The sequence below is a fragment of the Macaca mulatta genome, chromosome 15 (genome assembly GCF_049350105.2).
Source record: "Macaca mulatta isolate MMU2019108-1 chromosome 15, T2T-MMU8v2.0, whole genome shotgun sequence".
In the NCBI taxonomy this organism is placed as follows: domain Eukaryota; kingdom Metazoa; phylum Chordata; class Mammalia; order Primates; family Cercopithecidae; genus Macaca; species Macaca mulatta.
Window position 1 is genome coordinate 61,691,656 of NC_133420.1, and position 20,281 is coordinate 61,711,936.

At 42.5% G+C, this 20,281-nt stretch overlaps 1 protein-coding gene across 14 annotated transcripts; it reads left to right on the forward strand.

Moving 5' to 3' along the window:
* The first annotated feature begins 1,097 nt into the window (after positions 1-1,097).
* Positions 1,098-19,386, forward strand: SLC25A51 (solute carrier family 25 member 51). 14 transcript variants are annotated; one of them, XM_077965501.1, is made up of 5 exons: positions 1,098-1,158; positions 1,669-1,695; positions 5,668-5,792; positions 11,209-11,319; positions 15,686-19,386. In XM_077965501.1, the coding sequence occupies exon 5, from the start codon at positions 15,728-15,730 to the stop codon at positions 16,619-16,621; it is 894 nt and encodes a 297-aa protein (XP_077821627.1). In that variant the 5' UTR covers positions 1,098-1,158; positions 1,669-1,695; positions 5,668-5,792; positions 11,209-11,319; positions 15,686-15,727; the 3' UTR covers positions 16,622-19,386. The 14 variants fall into 14 exon arrangements, 13 of the variants coding, with proteins under 13 accessions (XP_077821627.1, XP_077821622.1, XP_077821623.1 ...); XM_077965496.1 differs by having other exon boundaries at positions 1,098-1,695; XM_077965497.1 differs by having other exon boundaries at positions 1,098-1,695; positions 11,278-11,319.
* The last annotated feature ends 895 nt before the right edge of the window (positions 19,387-20,281 follow it).

Below are 20,281 nucleotides of genomic sequence, written 5' to 3' on the forward strand. Positions count from 1 at the left end.
TAAGCTCCCCAGGACCTTGCACGCAGTAGGTTCCTCAATGGAGCGTTTGCTGGAATAGGGGAGCCTGGTCTCCAGCTTCCCGAGAGGCAGCTAAGCACGGCAGCCAAAGCGGAGCTGGGCAAAGACCAGACCCGCTTTTGGAGTGTCTACAAAGTGCTCTCGGGGGAAGGGGGCACGCGGCGAACGTCGCCCACCCGGAGCCGATCCCCCCAAGAACGCTTCACTGGGGTGGGGTTACTGCTTGGGCTGTCCCCAAGCACAGTGCACACACTTCACACATCCACAAGCCTCCTGAAACGCCTCTCCCCTCAGACCGACCCTTCCGTTTCCTTCAACGCCTCCCATCTATTGTGTGCGTTCCAGTTTCCAACTCAGAGTCAGAACCCTCATTTCCAGAGTCTCCTACAACAGCCCGGGGACGCACACAAGGCACGGGTTACTTTTCAGACGGGGATTTGGGGCTCAGGGTCCAGCGACTCGTCCAAGGTCACTCTCAAGAAGTATGAGGGCTATGACTTTGACCCAGGCCTTCTAACTCCCCGGGCAGCGCTCCTTCCAAGCCCCCCGCAAGCGGTCTGAGCTTCGAAGGAAAAAGAGTTAAAACGTTTAAAAGTGATTCGTATGTTCCAAAGCACGCACAAAGTGTGTTCTTCTGTGAACTGCGGAATGGGTCGCTGATAAAAGATCCCTCTGAAGGTTTGAAGATACCCAACAAGGCTCCACAGAGGGCACTTTGGAGTCTTCCGCGAAGGCGCTAGCCCCCTAAAACCGACAATGCCCCTAAAACCGACAATGCCCAGACGCCCCCTGCAGGCAGCGCGCTAGAGAACGCGCGTTGGCTGTTTCTGGCACGCTGAGGCCACCGTATGGCATTAAGGGTGAAGCATCGAGGCTAGCAGAGCCCGCAACCTGACAGGTGTACTGGCGTGGCCCTCTACCTGCCCCGCCGCGGCGGCCTGCGGCCAGGAAAAGCAGGCTGGCGACATCTGGCGGGCCGCGGGCCGCGGGCCGAGGGAGAGGAGGCGGGGCGGCGTCTCCCTCACGTGACCCCAACGGCGCCTGGCGCGTAGCTCTGCGCCCCAGCCCCTGGGTCGGTCACGGTCTGCGCCTGCGCGGGCGCCGGCTCGCTATCGGTCCGCGGGACGCGGGTGGCGATGGGTGAGTGCGGGGCGGGCGTGGGGAAGCACCGGGTTCCCGTAGCAAGAGGTTGGAGGGAGGGGAAATGCGCCGAAGGCCCCGTTGGGGTAGCCTGCCGCCCTGGGGGCCCATCCCCGTCTTCTGCGCGCTCCAGCTGCGCTGGCTCGGCCCCTGCGGGCCCCACCCAGGCGGCGCGCACTGAATCAGTTCTGAGCCTCCTCGGCTCCCGGCTCCCCCGCTTGCCCCGGGTGTTTGTCCGGCTGCTGGGCGACCTTTCCCGCGAAGGCGTTGTCCCTTCATTCGGGCGCGCCCGGGGCTGGGGAGTCACCTCCCTAGTGCACAGGAACCGCAGGGGTGGGGAGGAGCCAGGCGCTACCTGCACCCGGGGGAAAGCGGGGCTGGCACCGCGCAAGGGCCCTTGCCTCCCGGGAGACTGGGATTTCTGCCTCACCTCGGGACCCCTGGCTGTGGAGTGTCAGAGACGGAAGAGGACTTAGTGATCTTGTCCAACCCCCTCCCCGCTTTTCACAGGTTGGGGAAATGGACGCCTGGAGAACGGTAAGTTCAGCTACATAACCTGGCAGTGCTTGTTCTGCGACACCATGTTGCATCGCGTTGTAGGAAGCTCACTTGTACAAGGATTTTCGGGGACGATGGTGGTGGTGGTGTTAGTCTCCATCCATTATTTAGTGTTCAGTTTAGCTAGATGGAGTATGTCAGCACCTCAACTTTCTGCATAACCTTTGTTTTGCACCTCACAGCTCTACCTAGCTGATCTTAATTCCCACCTTCTGTTTCTCTCTACTTGTAATCTGTGAAACAGAAGCCCTTGAAATGTGTAGTGACCTTGCCATTTTGAGCTTCCTCTGCCTGTGCTTTGAAAGGATTCCGTAGGATCAAAAGATGCTTGGACTCTTGAGGTCCCATAGTGGTTCAGAGCACAGGTTACCGCTTTGGAACTGGGGTCACCCTTAGCGTATCTCAGGGGAAAATAAGCTAGGAGTTGATTTGTCTGATCTCTCATTTGGTAAAGGAAAGCAAACTCAGATTAGTGGATTTTAAAATCAGATATTGCTTTGTCTTTGTATTGGCAAGATAGTGTCATAACTAGGGCTAGACCCAGGCTGATCTTGTTCTGAATGCTGACTCAGACCTGCTGACTAGTGGAAATTCACATCCTTTGAGAATTGGAGTCACCCTCTCCCCAGTTTTTGCAGAGACCTTTGTATTTGAATCATATCTGGATCATGCTGATCCATGTAGGCTGTACATTACAGTAAGGTTTTAGACTTTACACTGTTTTCTTAGTCACAGGAGCTTGACACTTGTAGTTGCTTGAAAGTCAAGTTCATTAACTGCTCCCTTATGATGAGATAGTTTTACGTAGCACACAAGCGTAAAGTTATGGTAAATAAATTTTGCAATAAATTGCAAAGAATTATCCACATTAATGAATAAAAGTATAAAGATCAATTTAGCAAAGAAATTTAACTATGTTCACAGTATAGGTAAACATGCAAAATTCTAAACTGTACTACCAAATAATGCTGTGCACATTATCCTTCTATTGCTAAATTAAGAACCTGTTCACACTATCCTGGTGTGTAGGATTAAACTAGAGAAAAAGCTTTAAATCTGTGAAGTCCGAGAGGGTTTCATAACATTTTTTTCCCCATCTAGGCCTGTTTTTTAAATCTGAGAATCTTAATGTACAGTAATGTTCTTAAAATAGTTTGATATGGTGGTCAATAAATGGTTAACTTCTGTTAGCTGTAATTTTCCGCTTGTTTAATAACAGTCCCCATTCTCAGAGTCATAAATAAACTAACCTTTATTTGCAAAATTTCAGAAAGTAATACAAGTAACATTCCAGTAAAAGTGAACATGGACAAGATTTTTATTGTTGTTCATATACACAAATAACTTGGCTTGTCCTGTCAAGGAGCATATGTAAACAGCTTGTAGGTGGTGACTTTAGAATGTAAAATATTTCGTGTGCTCAGTATGTAAAAATAAAATGGTTTTGACATTCATAAATTGTCACAATATCATGTAATCATGTACATTAATCTAAATATTCTTGTTGATTTAACATTGTTTAATTCTGAAACTGAAGAAGTGCAAAGCATTACATGGGTATCAGGCATTTCTAGACTAAGTGTTAGGACTTCAAATATTGATTAATCTTAGCTTGTAAGTGTACTACTAAGAGTTTTTAACTCATGCCTATCAGCTGAAACAGTAAAAAGTAAGGATGTAGTAGACTAGTAATTATCAAACTCAATACCCGGACAAACTTCAGTGTCTAGAACGTATCTTGAAGTTAATCCTATTAAGCCCCAAAACTGCGTATATTAAGAAAGGGAGAGGAGAGAGGGAACAGATGATGTTCTGGAACCTTTTTATTTTCCTTTTAATCCTACTTTTACTGTGAATAACAGCACTAAACTGACTAACTGAAGACTTATAAGCAAGTAGAGTTAAGACGAAATGCCAGCTCTCTTAAGTAGTAGTAAAAGTTTTGCTCAAAGGAAAGTACATAGCCTTAAACAGTCAAGTTATGAAACAAAGGATAGAAATAGTTGTCTCACTTAAGAATTACAAGAAAAAAAGCTGGGCACGGTGGCTCACGCCTGTAATCCCAGCACTTTGGGAGGCCAAGGCAGTTTGGATCACTTGAGCTCAGGAGTTCAAGACCAGTCTGGCCAACATAGTGAAACCCCGTCACCACTAAAAATACAGAAATTAGCCAAGTGCAGTGGCACGCCTGTAATCCCAGCTACTCGGGAGGCTGAGGCAGGAGAATCACTTGAACCCGGGAGGCAGAGGTTGCAGTGAATCAGGATCGTGCCACTGCACTCCAGCCTGGGTGACATAATGAGACTCAGTCTCAACAAACAAACAAACAAACAGTACAAGAAAATAAACCCAGACCAAGTAGGAGAAAGATAATAAAGAGGAAAAGCAATTAAAAAATGTTTAAACTGCTGGGTGCGGTGGCTCACACCTGTAACCCCAGCACTTTGGGAGTCCGAGGCAGGTGGATCACCTGAGGTCAGGGGTTCGAGACCAGCCTGACCAGTGTAGTGAAACCCTGTCTCTACTCAAAATAGAAAAATTACCGACGCGTGGTGGTGTGCACCCATAGTCCTAGCTACTTGAGGGGCTGAGACTGGAGAATCGCTTGAACCCGGGAGGCAGAGGTTGCGGTGAGCCGAGATTGCGCCACTGCACTCCAGCCTGGGCAACAGAGTGAGACTCTGTCTCAAAAAAAAAAAAATTTTTTTTAAACTAGGTGGGCACGGTGGCTGATGCCTATAGTCCCCTTTGGGAGGCCAAGGCCAGCAGATGGCGTGAGCCCAAGGAGTTTGAGACCAGCCTGGGCAACGTGGCGAAACCCTGTCTCCACAGAACGTACAAAAATTAGCTGGGCTTGGTGGTGTGGGCCTGTGGTCCCAGGTACTCAGATGGCTGAGGAGGGAGGATTGCTTGAGCCCAGGAGGTCAAGGCTGCAGTGAGCACACAGAGCTGTGAGGTAGCCACTGCACTTCAGCTCAGGCGACAGAGCGAAACTCTGTCTCAAAAAAAAAAAAAGAAAAGAAAAGAAAACAAAACTGAGAAATAGTAAAATTGGTAATTCACAAGCTGCTTCTTTGCTAGGAGTGGGAAGGTTATCAATTAGATAAACTGATAACTCTGCTCAAGAAAAAAGGGAACATATGTACACAGGTTAGAAATAATTTTTTAAAACAGCAAGTGTTGGATGGGTGCAGTGGCTTGTAAATCTCAGCATTTTGGGAGGCCAAGGCAGGAGGATCACTTGAGCCCAGGAGTTCAAGACCAGCCTAGGCAACATAGCGAGACCTCCTCTCTACTAAAAATTATTTTTAAAAGTTAGCCAAGCATGGTGGCATGCGCCTGTGGTCCCGGCTACTCAGGAGACTGAGGCCCCGAGGGTCCAGGCTGCAGTGAGCCATGATCGTACCACCGTACTCCAGTCTGGGTGACAGAACAAGACCTTGTTATTTTCTTTTTCTTTTTTTCTTTTTGGATGGAGTCTCGCTCTGTCGCCCAGGCTGGAGTGCAGTGGCGCAATCTTGGCTCCCTGCAACCTCCGCCTCCGGGGTTCAAGCGATTCTCCTGCCTCAGCCTCCCAAGTAGCTGGGACTACAGGTGCGTGCCACCACGCCTGGCGAATTTTTTGTATTTTTAGTAGAGATGTCGTTTCACCATGTTAGCCAGGATGGTCTCAATCTCCTGACCTCATTCATGATCCACCTGCCTCGGCCTCCCAAAGTGGTGGGATTACGGGTGTGAGCCACCACATGTGGCCAGGACCCTGTCTTTAAAAATAAAAATAGGCTGGGAGCAGTGGCTCATGCCTGTAATCCCAACACTTTGGGAGGCCAAGGCGGGTGAAACACTTGAGCCCAAGAGTTTGAGACCACTGTGGACAACATAGTGAGACCCTGTCTCTACAAAAAAAAAAAAAGGCTATATGAATTAAACCAGAATTTTTTTTTTTTAAAGGAAATCCAGTTATCAAAATTGACTCAAGAAGAGAGAACCTAACAGAACAATAACAATGGAAGAAATTGGGAACATTATCACAAAGCTGTCATCCTGCCAAACTCCAGGCTCAGGTGATGTCACAGGTGAATTCTTTTAAACTTCAAGGAACAGATCATTTTGATAAGGTTTAAATTGTTCTACAGTATGATGGAGGGGTCGGGGAATCACATACTCTTCTTACAAAGCCAGTGGAACATTGATACTGGCACTTAATGTGAAGATAGCATTAAAACTGGAAACTTATCTGAGTGCTAAGGCTTATGCCCATAATCCCAACACCTTGGGAGGCTGAGACAGAAGGATTGCTTGAGCCAAGGAGCTTCAGACCAGCCTGGGCAACACAGAGTGACCCTGTCTCTACAAAAAAGTGAAAAATTAGCCAGGCATGGTGATGCACATGTGTGGTCCCAGCTGGGAGAATTGCTTGAATCTGGGAGCTTGAGGCTGCAGTGAGCCATGATTGTACCACTGCACCCCAGCCTGGGTGACAGAGGAAGACCCTGTCTTGTAAAAGAAGAAAAAAAAAATAACAACATGATCTGTTATGAACAATAATATGAAATTTTAAAATATTACCAAATGGAAGTTAGCAGTATGATAAAAGAATATTTCACCACAGCCAAGTAGCATTTATCTACATATTACAAGGGTGAGTAATCACCAAGAAATACACTAACATAATACACCAAATGAATAAGTCAGAAAAGACTAATAAATTAGCTTGCCTTTGTTGAGTACCTACTGTACACTAGACTGTTCTCCCGGGCACTTTACATGTTATTAGCTCAGTTAATTGAGCTAGTCTATGAGGTAGTTAACAGCCGTGTTTTATAAAGAGAGTAAGCTATAGAGTGACTTGTCAAAGGTCACACAGTACGTGTGTGGTGGAGCTAGGATTTAAACCCAGGTAATTAGTAGGTTCCGGAGGCTGTACTCTTAAATATTGCACTGGCTCTATCTCCAGTGTTTGTATGATCATCTCAGGAGCTTCCTAAAAGCATTTGACCAAAGTTTAAGATAGACTTTTGAGTTATTGGTGGTAGGAAGGTGTGGAGGTGATTGAACTTCAGTACAACAATAATAAATGTATATTTCCTTCCCACGTTTGAAAATTCTCTCAGTTTGACTTCTCAGTTGACTAGAAAAATGGAATCCTTTTTTATTTTATTTATTTATTTATTTTTGAGACGGAGTCTCGCTGTGTTGCCCAGACTGGAGTGCAGTGGTGCAATCTTGGCTCACTGCACCTTGCCTCCTGGGTTCAGGCAGTTCTCTTGCCTCAGCCTCCTGAGTAGCTGAGATTACAGATGCCTGGCTAAATTTTGTATTTTTAGTACAGATAGCGTTTCTCCATGTTGGCCAGGCTGGTCTCGAACTTCTGACCTCAAGTGATCTGCCTGCTTCGGCCTCCCAAAGTGCTGGGATTACAGGTGTAAACTACCGCGTCTGGCCTGGAATCCATTTTTAATGGGAAGCACAATTTCATAGTTAATAGTTAGGGGCAGAAGCTGAAGTTATAATTGCAGCTCTGCTAATTCTTAGAATGAATATAGATTGAAGTCTTGGGGTTTTTGGCATAATTTGTGAGATGAAATTATGTGATAGCAGTAGGAAGGCCTCTTTCACTTCACGTTTACAGTACAGTCCTACAGATGGGCGGGGGTGGATGATAAACAGGGAGGAGGGATACTTGAGTGAAAATAAATCTTATATAACTCAGCTGATCAGTGAACGTTTTTGTGTCTTGATGATTTGTTTCCCTGTGTAAACTTGAAAACTGCTAGGACCTGGATTATGAACACTGAGATGACAAGAACTTCCTGTTTAAAACCAAAAGCCAACTAATGATAACCCCTAGGGAGTTCCCACAAGTGTCAAGAAAAATATAAGAACTATGATTATATATATATGTAATTGTATGGGGATTATAATGATTATAATTTATTATAATCCTTTATTATAATTTAACTTTGTTCGGGAAGTATTTGTCCAATAAGAAGAAAGAATTACACATAAAAGAGAAGGCAAAATTTTTTGCAAGTGATCTTTTACGTTGTGGAAACTGAAACAAATTCACCAAAAAACTGAGACATAGTAAGAATTCAGTAAGTTAGCTGGTTCTAACCTTAATACCCAAGAATTGTTAGTTTTTTTCTTATGCAAACAAAAACTGATTAGAAAATTGATGGAAATAAATAGCCTATGAATAATAATAATCAGGCAGGGCAAAGTGGCTCATGTCAGTAATCCCTCTTTGGGAGACTGAGGCAGCAGGATCGCTTGAGCCCAGAAGTTGAAGACCAACCTGGGCAACATAGTGAAATCCCATCTCAAAAAGAAAAAAATTAAAAAATTTAAAACAAAATGTAATAGTAACCAAAAAGGTAAAATACATTGATGTAAGAAATAAGATCTATGTGAAGAAAATCTTAATGCTTTAAGGTTTGCAAAAAGTTGTAAGTAAATAGGAAGATACCAAGTTCTTGCAAAGTTAACATTCAATTTTGAAAAGATGATCAGTATTTAAAATTAAAATAGACTTGCCATGTCGTGTCTTGTCATTCCCTCCAGACAGCTAGTCAATGACCTCCTGCTGTACGTGGCCTTGATACCTTCTGTGATTGTACTTATCTCCCTATAGTGTCCAGACTGGTCTTGAACTCCTGACTTCAAGTGATCCGCCCACCTCGGCCTCCCAAAGTACTGGGATTACAGGCATGAGCCACTGTGCCCGGCTACCTGGCCTATTTTTACTATATATGCATCATTTTGTGGATACATCTTCCGCCATAGAACACCAACAGGATTTTGGGAAAGAGTACACGGAAGTTTACCTGAGAAAAGTGAGAGGACCAGAAAAACTGTAATAATTCTCTTTGGAGGGGAAGCCCTACTAGGTGATGAACTGTATTCTGATGCTGCAATAGGTTAAAACAGGTTAGGACTAGAGAAGAAGTACTAGGCTCTTTGTGGAAAAGAATGGAGTGCAGAAATAAACGTGAATGCCCATGGGTATTTAGATTATGCTGCGACTACTGGAAACAAAGTTCATCAGTGATGTTGGCAGTCTCTTGTCTTTGCCTCACTTCTTATACTGATACGCCAGAGAGATTACAGTGTATGTGATAAATGAAACCATAAAAATTATGGAAGGGCCTGTAATCTGAGCACTTTGGGAGGCTGAGGCTGGCAGGTCACTTGAGGCCAGGAGTTTGAGACCAGCCTGGCCAATGTGGCAAAACCTTGTCTCTACTAAAAATATAAAAATTAGCAGGGCATGGTGGCACACACCTATCATCCCAGCTACTTGGGAGGCTGAGGCAGAAGAATCACTTGAACCAGAAAGGCAGAGGTTGCAGTGAGCCGAGATCATACCACTGCACTGCATCCTAGATGATAGAGTGAGACTCTCTCAAAAAAAAAAAAAGGTTGTGGAAGGAAGCCTGGATTACTTGTTTATAGTTTTGGAGTAATGAAGACCTTCTGAGGAGAACAGGAAATCTAGAAGTTGAGATATTTAATATCCAAATTAAGAACTTTAGTGTATAAAAATGATATAGACATGGAAAAATTATTTGCCATAATTTGACTAATATAACTAGATTCATTTTCTTCATATCCAAAAGGTATTTTACAAATCAGTAAGACAACCAAAGCGCCAGCAGAAAAATGGGCAACATATATGAAAAATATAGAGTAAAGAAGTGGTCAGTAGAAATGAAAGATGCTGAATCATATTCAAAATTTTAAATGGCAGGCAAGGTGGCTCACTCCTTGTAATCCCAGCACCTTGGGAAGCTGAGGCATGAGGATCACTTGAGGCTAGAGGTTGGAGACCAGGCTGGCTAACGTAAGACCTCTTCTCTACAAAAAAAAAAGTAAAAAAAAAAAAAAAAAAAAAAAAGGTGGAATGTGGTGCTGTGTGCCTGTAGTTCCAGCTACTCAGGAGGCTGAGGCAGGAGGGTCATTTGAACCTAGGAGTTCAAGGTTATGGTAAACCATGATTGTTCTACTGCATCCTGGCCTGGGCAACAGAATGAGACATTGTCTCAAAAAAAAAAAAGTTTTTAATGGCAAAATAATTCACATGGTTTAGGTACAAGGTTGCCCATTGCTGCGTTGTTTAAAGGCAAAATAGAAAAAAATAATACCCAAAGGAATAGTTCTACTATAAGGACACATGCACATCCATGTTCACTGCAGCACTATTCACAGTAGCAAAGACATGGAATCAACCTAAATGCCCATCAGTAGTATAAGGATAAAGAAAACGTGGTATACATACACCATGGAATACTATGCAGCCATAAAAAGAACAAGATCGTGTCCTTTGCCAGAACGTGGATGGAGCTGGAAGCCATTATTCTTAGCAAACTAACTCAGGAACAGAAAACCAAATACCACACGTTCTCACTTATAAGTGGAAGCTAAATGATGTGAACTCACGGACACATAGAGGGGAACAACGCACACTGGGGCCTATAGGAGGGTGAAGGGTGGGAGGAGGGAGAAGATCAGGAAAAATAACTAATGGGTACTAGGCTTAATACCTGGGTGACAAAATAAACTGTACAACAAACCCCATGGCACAAGTTTATCTACATAACAAACTTTCACATGTACCTCTGAACTTAAAATAAAAAATTTTTTAAAAGGCCAGGCCAGTGGCTCATGCCTGTAATCCCAGCACTTTGGGAGGCCGAGGCGGATGGATCGCTTGAGGCCAGGAGTTCCAAAACCAGACTGGCCAACATGTTGATACCCTGTCTTTACTAAAAATACAAAAATTAGCCAGGCATGGTGGCAGGCGCCTGTAATCCCAGCTACTCGGGAGGCTGAGGCAAGAGAATCACTTGAACCCAGGAGATGGAGGTTGTGATGAGCCGAGATCGTGCCACTGCATTCCAGCCTGGGCAGGAAAGCAAGACTCTGCCTCAAAAAAAAAAAAAAAAAAAAATTAAAAAAAGAAAAGGTGGGTGGGGGCAGGTTTAATTAGACCTTTCCTCTAGATACTTCTGGAAGGTCTTGGAATTAAAAACATACAGCTTTTATAAACCCACTCACACACTTGGCAAGCTGAATTGTCCACAGACTTTTCCAAACCTTAATAATATAAAATAAAACCATAAAAAATAATAATAAAAAAAAGCAACCATAAATAGGAGATAGAATAAATTGTATGCAGTGCAGTCATTTCAGAGTACGGTGCAACCATTCTAAACCCTGAGGTATCTCTGTGCTGATGTTAGATTCCAAAATGCATTGTTACACACCTCACTTTTTTCGCCTTGGTAGTGTGTGTGTTTCTTTTGAAAATGATGAGTAGGTTGGAAGAGGGCAGGGAATAGGGGTGGGTGAAGGTGAACAGAGTCCAGCTGATTGCTGCAGAGTCCCTGGCATTAGTTCAGGTGAGATGAGACCCGAGTAGGCCAGTGAGCCTGGAGGAGAGGCTTTCTGTGTGTTTAATTGATTTCCAGCTTTTTTTCTCTATTCATTTAGGTAATACACATTTCTTTTGTGAATTTTTATTTAAATTGTTGTTGTTGTTGTTACTGGATCTACAAACAGCCCAACTCCAAGGAATCTGGCGTCTCTCAATGGAGCATACAGGTGACTTCATAATCTAACTGCACTAGTAACTGGCAAAATTGGAAGTAATTTCTCTCTGTTTAAATGGCAGTGAAACAAATTTTCAGAGCAGGTTTCTTCAACTGAACAAAATATTTTGAACCTTAGAGGTGGTATGGCTCTCCTGATCAGGGAGGGACTGTGAAAGGTTTGAGCTCTGACACTGCCCAGCTCTCTGGATACAACCAAGTGACTTTCTTTGAGTGGGGAGAAGTTTCCTGACTCCTCATATTACCTTCCTTAGGGTAGACTTTGGGCCTGCAGTGATATTAGTCCTAACTTGCTCTTAGTTAAGAAGAGTTCATCTTTAGAAACATGACAGCAAAGCAACTCAAACTCCAAAGAGGCATTAGGCCATAGATTGTACAGATACCTACATTTTCTTTATAATAGTCTATATGCTTAGAAAAGGACATACAGATCTTAGTGTAACATACTTAAATAAAATAGTTTCTTTCATCTGCTTCACAAGAGAAAGCAAAATATTTTGGCCGGGCACAGTGACTTACGCCTATAATCCCAGCACCTTGAGAGGCTGAGGCAGTTGAATCACTTAAGCCCAGAAGCTTGAGACCAGCCTGGGCAACATGGTGAAACCCCATCTCTACAAAAAATACAAAAATTGGGCCGGACGCTGTGGCCCACACCTGTAATCCTAGCACTTTGGGAGGCCAAGGCAGGCGAATCACCTGAGGTAAGGAGTTCGAGACCAGCCTGGCCAACACGGCAAAACTCCGTCTCTACTGAAAATACAAAAACTAGCCGGGCATGGGTGGTGTGCACCTGTAATCCCAGCTATTCAGGAGGCTGAGGCAGTAAAATCGCTTGAACCCAGGAGGCAGAGGTTGCATTGAGCCAAGACTGTGCTACTATACTGCAGCCTGGGCGACAGAGTGAGACTCCATCTCAAAAAAAAAAAAATTAACCAGGTGTAGTGGCACGTGCCTGTAGTCCCAGGTAGTCAGAGGGCTGAGATGGGAGGATTGCTTGACCCCAGGAGGTTGAGGCTGCAGGTGAGCCAAGATTGTACCACTGCATTCCAGCCTGGGCTGAACAAAGTGAGACACTGTCTCAAAAAAAAGAAAAAAAAAATTATATATATATATAATGTAGTATTATATATATATAATGTAGTATTGTTCAGAGGGTCTTGGGATTTTCCTGAGGGTCCTAACCTGCTTCTCTGTCCTCATCAGCTACCCATCCTTCTCCACCTACGTTGTGCCCCTGCAGGCACACACAGGTAACCTCCAAGAATGCAGTGCCGGTGCTCCTTTAGCCCAACACCTATGCCTTAGCCTGTGCTGCTCCACTGGCTAAAATGTGCTTCACCCTTACATGCATAGTGACACTTATTCAGCTTTCAGAGTCGAGCCCAGGGGTCATGTTCTGCCTGTCATTCTCTCCAGACAGCTGATGAATGACCTCCTGCTCTACGGGGCCTTGATACCTTACATGATTTCATTTATCTCCCTGTTGTCTAATTATTTGCATGTTTTATCTCCCCTGACATAGGTACCTGACATAACTATTTAATTTTTACTTTCCATCTAAATACCACTAAAAATTCAAAATTAATCCTACACTGAACCTTAAACACTTCTTTATTTTTAATAACTATATGTCTCATCCTGTGGATACATCTTCACTTACACATTATGTCCTTTACTGTTGAGCATTTGTGTTCAGTATTTGCTGTTAAAAGCCTGGCTGTGACTATCTTATGGCTGAATCTTTGTGTACATGTTGTGTGAATTGTTTTCTTAATCTGCTGTCTTAGAAGGAAAATTATGGTTGTGTATGTGTTCCATATTCGTTACACATCGGTGGCTCCGGCAGATACATGCCCCTTAGGAACTAATGCTTTCTGATTCTTTCTGTGCCTCAGCTCTGTGCTTTTTACTTTGAGAGTGATCATGGTTTTCCTTAACATCTTTTGTCCTGAATGTTGAGCAGTTCACCACAGCATGTGTGTAGTATGAGGAGGAAAAAAAACATAAGGAACTTGGCAATTTTTTGTTCCAAGTGAAAGACCTAGACAGTTTTTTGTTGTTTTTATTATTTCCCATTGCAACCCTTAAATATGGTTTGGATTGCTTCCACCTCGTGGCTGTTGTGAATAGTACTTCTGTGAATGTGGGTGTGCAACGTCTTTGAGGCTGCGCTTTCAATTATTTTGGTTATATCCCCAGAAGTAGGATAGTAGGATTGTTGGATCGTATGTTCTTTTTTTTTTTTTTTTTTTTTTTTTTTGTTAGCAGGGTATTACTCTTTCACCCAGGCTGGAACACAGTGACATGAACACAGCTCACTGTAGCCTCAACTTCCTGGGCTCAAGAGGTCCTTCTGCCTCCACCTTCCCAGTAGCTGGGACTGCAGGTGCACGCCACCATGCCCTGCGAATTTATTTTGATTTTTGTAGAGGCAGAGTCTCACCATGTTGCCTAGGCTGGGCACAAATTTGTGGCCTCATGCAATCCTCCCGCCTTGGTCTTCCAAAGTGCTGGGATGACAGGTGTGAGCCACTGCGCCTGACTACTATTTTTAATTTTTAAATTACTGTTATTTTTAAAAACAAGAGTCTTGCTCTGTTGCCCAGGCTAGAGTGCAGTGGTGCAATCATGGCTCACTGCAGCCTTGACCTCCCTGGCTCAACTGATCCTCCCACCTCAGCATCCCACATAGCTGGGGCTACAGGCATGTGCTACCATGCCCAGCTAATTTTTAACTTTTTTGTAGGCATGGGATCTCTCTATGTTGCCCACGCTGATCTCAAGCTCATGATTCAAGCAATCCTCCCGCCCCAGCCTCCCAAAGTGCTGGGATTACAGGCATGAGCCACCATGCCTGGCCAGTCTCTTACTGTTAAGGAATTAAAATCCAGTTAAAAAATATTTAGCCTCATATATATATTTCTAATATATAGAAGTTTGTATATATTTCTATTATATCTAAGATATAATACAATTGTCATGTTATCCCCCAAATAAAGGTGATCTCCAAGATCAGCACTGGAAGGTCGGAATTGTTCGGTATGACCCAACTATTTGGATCTGGATTTTTTCAGGGAGGAGGAATCAGATTTAGATGACTGGCAAGGAAAGATCGTACATTTTACAGAAGGAGGTGTTTTATAGGGGTGGAACTTTGGCTTAGTTCCTGTCATTTTCAGCAGTATCTAGTATAGCTTCCTCTTATCTCAGGGCAGCCTCACAAAGTCATTGCCATCTGTGACATGGTAGCAGAGATATGAGCCCTGGAGTCAGTCAGACTTCATTTCAGAATGCTGACCCCACCAGTTACTAGCTGTGCCTTGAACAGAACAAAAGAGAATACTGGTTTTGTTCATTTGTAAAACTGGAAAAATAATACTTTATGGAGTTGCTTTGAGAATTCATATATGAAAATAGAGTGCATGGTACATACCTGCAGGCCCTCCTTGCACCCATCATCCCACACCTCCACCTTGCAAGGTGCATGTTCAGTGTCCCTTACCTGTGTTCCCGCAATGGTTGGTTATCATAGAAGCTGTCACATTGGTGTACTTGTCCACGTTGGCACATTCTATTAGTTTGTGAGTTCCTTATCTTTGAATCTCTAGCAACTTAGCAGAGGACCTAGCTCATAGTAGGTACCAAAGAAGTGTAAATATTAATAGAATGAATGCATGTCTTGCTGTTTTACTTCTCATGGGAGGAATGTGTGCCTATTTCAGCAGGACGATAGATACCGTTATATAGTGTAGTCAGTAATTACGAACTAGTCTAGTGGCTCTGAAAATTATTGCTGTTAGGACTCCTTTATACTCTTAAAAATTATTGTGGGCCCCAAACAGCCTTTGTTTATGTGGACTGATATTCAGGGTCTTTAGGAATTTAAAATTAAAATATGAATTTTGAGGTAATGATAAACATGTTAATCATTTGAGGTAATGATTACATGTTAACACATTTTCATGAAAAATAACATTCATGCCTCCCATTTTTTTCTAATGATTTTACAGTCATTAGAAAATATTTTACAGTTTTCTAAGCCTCTTGCATGTCTAATTTAAAAGACAGATGGAGTTTACTGTTTACTGCAGTCTGTTGTGATAAGTCGTTTTGATTAAAGTATATGCAAAAAATCGAGCCTCACATAGATATGTAGTTTGAAAAAGGAAAACCTCCTGGACTCCCAAAAGGATCTCAGGGACTTCCAGGGGTCTTCTGAGAACGCTTGAAGAATCCCTGATCTAGTCTGAAAAGGAAAGTGTGGTGTCCAGATATTAGAGGATGGATTAGGGAGAAATCCCATGTGTTTAGCTCTCTATAAAACGGGTTTACCCGTTGTCATTTATTATTTGTAGGTTAAAAAAAGTCCTTCATGAAAAAGAAAGATCTTAAGCAACATGATGGATTCAGAAGCTCATGAAAAGAGGCCACCAATACTAACATCTTCAAAACAAGATATATCACCTCATATTACAAATGTTGGTGAGATGAAGCATTACTTGTGTGGCTGCTGTGCAGCCTTCAACAATGTCGCTATCACATTTCCCATTCAGAAGGTCCTCTTTCGACAACAGCTGTATGGCATCAAAACACGGGATGCAATACTTCAGTTGAGAAGGGATGGATTTCGAAATTTGTATCGTGGAATCCTTCCCCCATTGATGCAGAAGACAACTACACTTGCACTTATGTTTGGTCTCTATGAAGATTTATCCTGCCTTCTCCACAAGCATGTCAGTGCTCCAGAGTTTGCAACCTGTGGCGTGGCGGCAGTGCTTGCAGGGACCACAGAAGCAATTTTCACTCCACTGGAAAGAGTTCAGACATTGCTTCAAGACCACAAGCATCATGACAAATTTACCAACACTTATCAGGCTTTCAAGGCACTGAAATGTCATGGAATTGGAGAGTATTATCGGGGCTTGGTGCCCATTCTTTTCCGGAATGGACTCAGCAATGTCTTGTTTTTTGGCCTTCGAGGTCCCATTAAGGAGCATCTGCCTACCGCGACGACTCACAGTGCTCATTTGGTCAATGATTTTATCTGTGGAGGTCTATTGGGTGCCATGTTGGGATTCTTGTTTTTTCCAATTAATGTTGTAAAAACTCGCATACAGTCTCAGATTGGTGGGGAATTTCAGTCTTTCCCCAAGGTTTTCCAAAAAATCTGGCTGGAACGGGACAGAAAACTGATCAATCTTTTCAGAGGTGCCCATCTGAATTACCATCGGTCCCTTATTTCTTGGGGCATAATCAATGCAACTTATGAGTTCTTGTTAAAGGTTATATGAAAAATACCATCAGTTAAGTGCCATTTATCAACTGAATAGACCTTCTAAGAAGAATGCAGTTTGACCTCTTTCTTAATTGGCCGAATACAAGTTGGTGTCATGACTCCAGGGCACAGTGAGTTATGGGCAAAGCTATTTTCCTTCAGCATCAACAAAACAGAATAAAAGGTTCCAGTAGGAAAATACAAAGTTTTTTGTTTTGTTTTGTCTTCTGTTTTGTTTTTGTTTTTTGTTTTTTTTGTTTTTTTTTTTTTTTTTTTTATCATTACCTAAGAGCTTTAGGCTAATTGCCTGGAAAATAGCTTTCCATCTGATGGCCTTTGACAGGGAACCTAATCCCCAAGATAGGATTCTTTTTCTCAAACCGGTCTTGAAGTCTCCTGCATTGAAACATAAGTGGCTGTGACTGGCCAGAGAGAAGGTCCTCAGGGGCCAGGGGCTCCTCAAGCTTCCTTTGTTACTCCATTGCTTGCTTCTCTGCCCTCAGGAGCAGCTGCAGAGGACTTTCTTCATTAGGCTCAAGCATATGACAAAGGGGCAGAACAGAGAAGACAAACAGCTTATTAGGTATAGCCTTTTCATGATAAATTGCTTGTATTATTTTTGAAACTAAGCACCTGTTGGATAGTCATTGTACTGTCTCTGTTTAGATATGGTAGATCAAGGAGCTATGAAAGTTCCCGTTTTGCTTTCTAGGTTTGGAAGTTTTCTGTTTGATTCTGACTGTGACCTTCAACCCTTCCAAAATGTCCTTATAATTTCACTTATTTCATTGCCAAAAGATGGAGGGACTTAAATTTTGTTATAGGTGTTCCATCCTGTTAACAAGTTTTCATTTTGTGTATAGATCAAATTCTGTTTAGCTTGGTTCCTTTCAGTTACTGGTGCCATCTCAGCAAAGGTCTGTGGTTATTTTTCCCCTTGAGTAGCAGTTGGTCATATTCAAACATCCTGTTCTCTTAAAACTCTCCTTTTAAAAAGTAAACGCTTCCATAACATTTTGTTTTGGAAGTCTATTAATGGAATCCCACTTACTTCCCCCTAGTTTCTAAATGTTACAGAGGGGGGAAAAGACTCAGGATAGTTTTAACCACCGCCCCCCCCCCCCCCCCGAGTGTTCGCTGTCTTTTATTTTACTCTTGGAAATAGAGACTCCATTAGGGTTTTGACACTTTGGGAACCCCGTTTTACCATTGTGTCAGTAAAACAGTAAGATAATTTGAGAGCATACAATCTAAATAAAGACATTTGAAGGGTTAGTTTGAATTCTAAAAGTAGGTAATAGCCAAATAGCATTCTCATCCCTTAACAGACGAAAACTTTGTCAAAGGAATTAGAAAATGTGAAAATATTTTTTCCAGATGAAACTCATATGCCACTTACAATTGACTAATGAAATACAAGAGACAGACTGAAAAAGTGGATTATGAATCTTAAAACCCTTTCTGTAAATATTATGTAGCTAAAGATTGATTTCCAGCTTCTGACATGACGGTAGGTTTCTTGTTAACCAGTTTTTCTTCTTTCTGGGTAATTGCATGTGAATATATGCACATACTGACCAAAATAAAATCGGGGCTGCAACTTGGTAGTTTACTGAAAGTTCCTGGGCAAATAGTCCATAAAAGCTGTTTACCTCTAAATGCACTATGGCTGGTTAAATACAGTGAACATCCTTCTTCCAGCTGTAAAGGATGAAGTGTATTAAGCATTGGCCAGGCAGTAATAAAGGTAAATAGCTCTACAGCAGCTCTGTCTGACAATGTTGTGCTGGATATTGCAGTTTGTTTTCAAGGTGCAGATGTAAGGATTTAAAAAAAATAATAATTTGGCACCAAATAAATATGAGTAGCGTCCTTTGGCCTATTAAATAGAGTCAGGATTTGAAGGGAATTGAGTTTGAGAAATGAATAAATAAAGGCACCTTGGTGCCTGACCCCCTCGTTCATGTGTGTGACTCTGTCAGTAGGTGTGTCCAGCTCCTCAGCCCAGGGCAGGTGGGTTAGCCTGGGAATAGACACCATTGGGCCTTTGGTTTTGTTGGGCTTCCTTTTGACTTTACACTCCATACAGGTGGTAGAAATCTGAGTTCTAAAGCACTTTTGTGAAATACAAGCAAAGTGAGAATTCTAAGGAAAATGCTTTGGTTTCTGCTGTCTCAAATAAGTGGCGTTTAAAAACAATTATTAATAAATATTTTTAATGGTTTTAACTCAGTTTTTTTTTTTTTTTTTTTTAATTTCTTTGTCACTCTTTACAGCTTTTGAAGACCAAACTGCAAATACATTACCAGGGATGGTTTTGTGTTGTCCTATAGGCTTCTTAAATTTGACAAAAAATTTAGCAGAACTTGTAACCAACAGCTTTGAACTTGAAGTCAAAATGTATTGTTAATAAGAGATTCTAACTATTGCTTTTACCTTCAGTGTGAACTAGTGTGGTAACAAGTTTGAAAAGGCAGGCCAGGCGTGGTGGCCCATGCCTGTAATCCCAGCACTTTGGGAGGCCAAGGCGGGTGGATCACTTGAGGTCAGGAGTTTGAGAACAGCCTGGTCAACACGGCGAAACCCCATCTCTACTAAAAATACAAAAAATTAGCCGGGTATGGTGGCACACGCCTGTGATCCCAGCTACTCGGGAGGCTGAGGCAGGAGAATCGCTTGAACCTGGGAGGTGGAGGTTGCAGTGAGCTGAGATTGCACCACTGCACTCCAGCCTGGACGACAGAGCAAGACTCTGTCTCAAAAAAAAAAAAAAAAAAGAAATTGAAAAGACAAACATGATTGAATATCTGAAAAGCTTTAAAAGTGGCCTTTCTGTTACGTATGTGGCACAAATGGCTCATGAGTACAGGACACTTATGGTCTTGTGTTCTATACTTCATGTGTGATGCCACCAGAAATGTTATGGATTCTGTATTGAACACACTGAGAGTGGTATGAGCCCTCAGGACTGCACCACAGAGTAAACACAACCTTGATATGGTGACGAATATGTGTGTCTTTCTTGTTTCATTTGTGCTTGGGGACAAAATCGATGTCTTTGTCTAAATAGTCGATATTCATCTTAACATGGTTGGCTGTATAATCACCGGCTATATTGTGAACTGTGCAATAAAACAGAATCGTGTGTATATAATTACCTTTGGATACCTGAAATTCCCAAGCTTGGTTACAATGTAATGCTCAGTATAAGGCTGTGCAAACATGTAAGGGAATAATGGTGGTCGATGGGATGTATGAAATGGGATCTAGAGGGCTTCGAGTGAAGCCAATCATGTTGAACTAACACTGTTTCAGTGTAGATGAAGTAGAGTGAGGCGTATGCAGTCATAAAATGAAGGGTGGGCAGGAGTTTACATTTGAAGAAAGGGTAAGCACTCAGACTTGGTTTCTTTTAAATTAAAATATTTGTTTTATCATGTGCAAATGCATATCAAAAACTTGAACAGGTATTCTCTTGAAATTTGAGGAGTTTTAGTTTTTAATGCTGTCTTTGCTTAATATTAAATATGTGTTGTGTGGGAGTCTCTAAATGTTTCCTCTTGAAGGTTCATTACTGAAAGTGGTTAAGCGCACAATGCTATTTTTGATAGTTTGAGTTTTATGACCATATGAGTTTAAATGAAATATGTTAAATGTTTCAGAGTTAACAATTTTT